This window comes from Carcharodon carcharias, unplaced genomic scaffold, assembly GCF_017639515.1.
Source record: "Carcharodon carcharias isolate sCarCar2 unplaced genomic scaffold, sCarCar2.pri scaffold_1198_ctg1, whole genome shotgun sequence".
Taxonomy (NCBI): domain Eukaryota; kingdom Metazoa; phylum Chordata; class Chondrichthyes; order Lamniformes; family Lamnidae; genus Carcharodon; species Carcharodon carcharias.
Genome location: NW_024471045.1, coordinates 1 through 6399, shown reverse-complemented (window position 1 = coordinate 6399; position 6399 = coordinate 1). Strand labels below are relative to the sequence as shown.

Below are 6399 nucleotides of genomic sequence, written 5' to 3'. Positions count from 1 at the left end.
CCCCCCGCTCCCCACCTCTCCCCCCGCCCACACTCCCCCCGCTCTCCACCTCTCCCCCCGCCCACACTCCCCTCGCTCTCCACCTCTCCCCCCGCTCCCCACCTCTCCCCCCGCCCACACTCCCCTCGCTCCCACCTCTCCCCCGCCCCCCACCTCTCCCCCCGCCCACACTCCCCCCGCTCCCCACCTCTCCCCCCGCCCACACTCCCCCCGCTCCCCACCTCTCCCCCCGCCCACACTCCCCCTGCTCCCCACCTCTCCCCCCGCCCACACTCCTCCCGCTCCCCACCTCTCCCCCGCCCCCCACCCACCCTCCCTCCCCCACCCTCACCCACCCTCCCTGCCCACCCTCCCTCCCCTCCCCACCCACCCTCCCTGCCCACCCTCCCTCCCTCCCCACCCACCCTCACCCCCTGCCGTCCCCACTTTCCACTCTCCCCCTCAGCCCCTCCAACCTCTCTCCCTCCTGGCCTTACTGCCGCCCCCTCCCCCCCCACCTCAGTGACCCTGTGCTGGGTGCCCTGCCCCCTCACCTGCAGTGACTGACCACACACTCGTTGCTGCAGTATTCACCGTCCCAGTCGCTGCTGGGCACAGGGGAGTTGGTGCAGCCAGTCCGCACACACAGCTGGGGGCTGCTGGAGAGCACGGAGGGTGGGGCCGGGGGGGAGCTGGTCACCAGCTCCACGTCAGCCTGGGGTGGGGAGTCCACCTGAGGAGGGCAAAACGGAGAGGGAGGGAGGGAGGGAGGGAGGGAGGGGGAGAGGGAGGGGGAGAACATTAGTACAAGATCACAGCTTAAAGACCCAACTCCACCCGTTAAACTGCCCCGGCACCTCCTCAACCCGACGCTGACCCCTGAACCCGGACGCTGACCCCTTCGACCCCGACGGTCACTGACCCCTCAACCCCAATGGACGGTCACTGACCCCTCAACCCCAATGGACGGTCACTGACCCCTCAACCCCGACGGTCACTGACCCTTCATCTCCGATGGATGGTCACTGAACCCTCAACCCCAACGGTCACTGAACCTTCATCCCCGATGGACGGTCACTGACCATTCATCCCCGATGGATGGTCACTGACCCCTCAACCCCAACGGTCACTGACCCTTCATCCCCGATGGATGGTCACTGACCCCTCAACCCCAACGGTCACTGACCCTTCATCCCCGATGGACGGTCACTGAACCCTCAACCCCAATGGACGGTCACTGAACCCTCAACCCCGATGGACGGTCACTGACCCCTCAACCCCAAGGGACAGTCACTGACCCCTCAACCCTGACGGTCACTGACCCTTCATCCCCGATGGACGGTCACTGACCCCTCAACCCCAATGGACAGTCACTGACCCCTCAACCCCAATGGACAGTCACTGACCCCTCAACCCCAATGGACAGTAACTGACCCCTCAACCCCAATGGACAGTCACTGACCCCTCAACCCCAACGGTCACTGACCCCTCAACCCCAATGGACGGTTACTGACCCCTCAACCCCGACGGTCACTGACCCTTCATCTCCGATGGATGGTCACTGACCCCTCAACTCCAACGGTCACTGACCCTTCATCCCCGATGGACGGTCACTGACCATTCATCCCCGATGGATGGTCACTGACCCCTCAACCCCAACGGTCACTGACCCTTCATCCCCGATGGATGGTCACTGACCCCTCAACCCCAACAGTCACTGAACCTTCATCCCCGATGGACGGTCACTGACCATTCATCCCCGATGGATGGTCACTGACCCCTCAACCCTAACGGTCACTGACCCTTCATCCCCGATGGATGGTCACTGACCCCTCAACTCCAACGGTCACTGACCCTTCATCCCCGATGGACGGTCACTGACCATTCATCCCCGATGGATGGTCACTGACCCCTCAACCCCAACGGTCACTGACCCTTCATCCCCGATGGATGGTCACTGAACCCTCAACCCCAACGGTCACTGAACCTTCATCCCCGATGGACGGTCACTGACCATTCATCCCCGATGGATGGTCACTGACCCCTCAACCCTAACGGTCACTGACCCTTCATCCCCGATGGATGGTCACTGACCCCTCAACCCCAACGGTCACTGACCCTTCATCCCCGATGGACGGTCACTGAACCCTCAACCCCAATGGACGGTCACTGAACCCTCAACCCCGATGGATGGTCACTGACCCCTCAACCCCAATGGACAGTCACTGACCCCTCAACCCTGACGGTCACTGACCCTTCATCCCCGATGGACGGTCACTGACCCCTCAACCCCAATGGACAGTCACTGACCCCTCAACCCCGACGGTCACTGACCCTTCATCCCCGATGGACGGTCACTGACCCCTCAACCCCAATGGACAGTCACTGACCCCTCAACCCCAATGGACAGTCACTGACCCCTCAACCCCAATGGACAGTCACTGACCCCTCAACCCCAATGGACGGTCACTGACCCCTCAACCCCGACGGTCACTGACCCCTCAACCCCAATGGACGGTCACTGAACCCTCAACCCCGACGGTTACTGACCCTTCATCTCCGATGGATGGTCACTGACCCCTCAACCCCAACGATCACTGACCCTTCATCCCCGATGGACGGTCACTGACCCCTCAACCCCAATGGACAGTCACTGACCCCTCAACCCCGACGGTCACTGACCCTTCATCCCCGATGGACAGTCACTGACCCCTCAACCCCAATGGACAGTCACTGACCCCTCAACCCCAATGGACAGTCACTGACCCCTCAACCCCAATGGACGGTCACTGACCCCTCAACCCCGACGGTCACTGACCCCTCAACCCCAATGGACGGTCACTGACCCCTCAACCCCGACGGTCACTGACCCTTCATCTCCGATGGATGGTCACTGAACCCTCAACCCCAACGGTCACTGACCCTTCATCCCCGATGGACGGTCACTGACCCCTCAACCCCAATGGACAGTCACTGACCCTCAACCCCAATGGACAGTCACTGACCCCTCAACCCCAATGATCACTGACCCTTTATCCCCGATGGACAGTCACTGAACCCTCAACCCCAACGGACGGTCACTGACCCCTCAACCCCAACGGACGGTCACTGACCCCTCAACCCCGACGGTCACTGACCCCTCAACCCCAATGGACGGTCACTGACCCCTCAACCCCAATGGACGGTCACTGACCCCTCAACCCCGACGGTCACTGACCCTTCATCTCCGATGGATGGTCACTGAACCCTCAACCCCAACGGTCACTGACCCTTCATCCCCGATGGACGGTCACTGACCCCTCAACCCCAATGGACAGTCACTGACCCCTCAACCCCAATGGACAGTCACTGACCCTCAACCCCAATGATCACTGACCCTTTATCCCCGATGGACAGTCACTGAACCCTCAACCCCAACGGACGGTCACTGACCCCTCAACCCCAACGGACGGTCACTGACCCCTCAACCCCAACGGACGGTCACTGACCCCTCAACCCCAACGGACGGTCACTGACCCCTCAACCCCAACGGACGATCACTGACCCCTCAACCCCAACGGACGGTCACTGACCCCTCAACCCCAACGGTCACTGACCCCTCAACCCCAATGGACGGTCACTGACCCCTCAACCCCGACGGTCACTGACCCTTCATCTCCGATGGATGGTCACTGAACCCTCAACCCCAACGGTCACTGACCCTTCATCCCCGATGGACGGTCACTGACCCCTCAACCCCAATGGACAGTCACTGACCCCTCAACCCCAATGGACAGTCACTGACCCCTCAACCCCAATGATCACTGACCCTTTATCCCCGATGGACAGTCACTGAACCCTCAACCCCAACGGTCACTGACCCCTCAACCCCAATGGACAGTCACTGACCCCTCAACCCCGACAGTCACTGACCCCTCAACCCCAATGGACAGTCACTGACCCCTCAACCCCAATGGACAGTCACTGACCCCTCAACCCCAATGATCACTGACCCTTTATCCCCGATGGACAGTCACTGAACCCTCAACCCCAACGGTCACTGACCCCTCAACCCCAACGGACGGTCACTGACCCCTCAACCCCAACGGACGGTCACTGACCCCTCAACTCCAACGGACGGTCACTGACCCCTCAACCCCAACGGACGGTCACTGACCCCTCAACCCCAACGGACGGTCACTGACCCCTCAACCCCAACGGTCACTGACCCCTCAACCCCAATGGACGGTCACTGACCCCTCAACCCCAACGGACGGTCACTGACCCCTTAACCCCAACGGACGGTCACTGACCCCTCAACCCCAACGGATGGTCACTGACCCCTCAACCCCGACGGTCACTGACCCCTCAACCCCAATGGACGGTTACTGACCCCTGAACCCACCACCGCCACCGCCCCCCCCTCCCCGAGCCCCGGCACCCAGCACGTCCTGAACCCCGAGAGAGTCAGCACGCGCCTGGAACCCCGACAGTGCCCCACCCCCCCCCACCTCGAATCCCCACGGTCGTTGCCCACACCCTGCGCACCCCACCGACATCCCCACAGTCAGCACTTCGGGTAAAAAAAAAAAAGGAGGAGAGTAGCTAAAGTGAACGCCGGCCATCACCAAACTCCGCACCCCCACCCCCCCCACCCAACTCCGAGAGGATGGAACCGGGGAGGTAACAATGGCAAAAGGAGGAAACGGGCAGAGAACGTCGACAAGTGCACGCGCCCTCAGGAGAGGGGGGAGAACAGTCAATCCGTCAGAGTCAGGAGAGGGAAGAAGAAACGGGCGACTCGACGCGCTCACCTGTGCCACGTCCTCGGACGGGGGGCCGGAATGTTCCAGGATGGCGAGGGGCGGGGCGCTGCTGGAGGGGGGTCGGGGGCAGGGGGCGATGGTGGGCAGGGTCAGGGCCGGCGGGGCGGGGTTGTGGTGGGGGGGAGGGGGCTGCGGCTGCGGCTGCGGCGCCGTCTGCAGGTGCTGGAGCTGGATGATCTGGACCTGGAGGGGGGGAGGCTGGGGCATGGGCTGGCGCAGCTTGGGTTGGGGGCCGGCCTGGAGGGGCGGGGGGTGGGGGGGCATGGACTGGAGGGGGGGCGGGGGCATGGGCTGGAGCGGGGGAGGGGGCTGGAGGCGCTGGAGCCGCAGCTGGCCGCCGCTGCCGGCACCCCCCACCCCAGCGCCGCCGCCGCCGCCGGGCAGCTGGACCTGCACCAGCTGGGGGCTGGGAGGGGCCAGGCGCAGGGCGTGGGTGGCGGCGACCACCCCGCCGGGCAGGACGGTCAGCAGGCTCTGCGACCCGGCTGGCATGTGCCGGCTGGTGACCGGACCCTGGCAGGAGACCAGGACCCGGGGGGCGGCCGGCTGGACCGCGCCGGTGCTGCCGGTGGTGGTGGTGGAGGAGGAGGAGGAGGAGGAGGAGGAGGAGGAGGAGGAGACGAGCAGGGCCGGGGAGAGGCTGGTCGACGCCAGCGTTTGCTGCACGGACTGTAGGATCTCCGCCTCGCTCGGGTCCACGGCGCTCTGTAAACACACAATCAGAAATACATGGCACGGGGTTAGTTACAGAGTAAATCTCCCTCTACACCGGCCCCATTAAACACTCCCAGGACAGGTACAGCACGGGGTTAGTTACAGAGTAAATCTCCCTCTACACCGGCCCCATCACACACTCCCAGGACAGGTAGGGCACGGGGTTAGATACAGAGTAAAGCTCCCTCTACACCGTCCCCATCAAACAATCCCAGGACAGGTACAGCACAGGGTTAGATACAGAGTAGATCTCCCTCTACACCGTCCCCATCAAACACTCCCAGGACAGGTACAGCACGGGGTTAGATACAGAGTAGATCTCCCTCTACACTGTCCCCATCAAACACTCCCAGGACAGGTACAGCACGGGGTTAGATACAGAGTAAATCTCCCTCTACACCGTCCCCATCAAACACTCCCAGGACAGGTACAGCACGGGGTTAGATACAGAGTAGATCTCCCTCTACACCGTCCCCATCAAACACTCGATGTTTGCAGTTAAGGCTGGGTGGCGATGGTCCAGAGGGGTACAGATGACAATCTGCCGGTCAGTAATTGGGAGCTGTGATGGTTGCGATTGTTGCAGGAAATTTAACAGGAGATGGAACGAAAGCAGACAGCGATAGCCCCCAGGTCCTCAGTCCGGTCCTTACCTTGGAGACGAGACTGGCCCTGTAGGAGGCCAGTGCTTTTAAATATTCCTTCTTTGCAGCCTCAGTTTTCCTCTTGTATATCTGTGGGGATGTGGAGGGAAGGGTAGAAAGTCACAACACAGCCACCGACATAGAGCCCAACACAAACTCGTCTGCAGCAGGGAGTGGCCCACTCCCCTTCCCATCCGCATGGTACACTGTCAGCGTGGGCTGTCCACGCACCGGGGTGTGTTACTGAGCACTTACCC

General features: G+C 62.3%; 1 protein-coding gene across 1 annotated transcript; it reads right to left on the bottom strand.

The window, feature by feature from the left end:
* Positions 1-533: 533 nt before the first annotated feature.
* On the bottom strand, positions 534-6232 carry LOC121275180 (TOX high mobility group box family member 4-like; the record flags this gene model as incomplete). Its single annotated transcript, XM_041182600.1, has 4 exons — positions 534-712; positions 4773-5021; positions 5091-5489; positions 6152-6232. Coding segments are annotated over 4 exons (908 nt in total), but the record flags the coding sequence as incomplete, so codon positions are not given.
* Between the last annotated feature and the right edge of the window lie 167 nt (positions 6233-6399).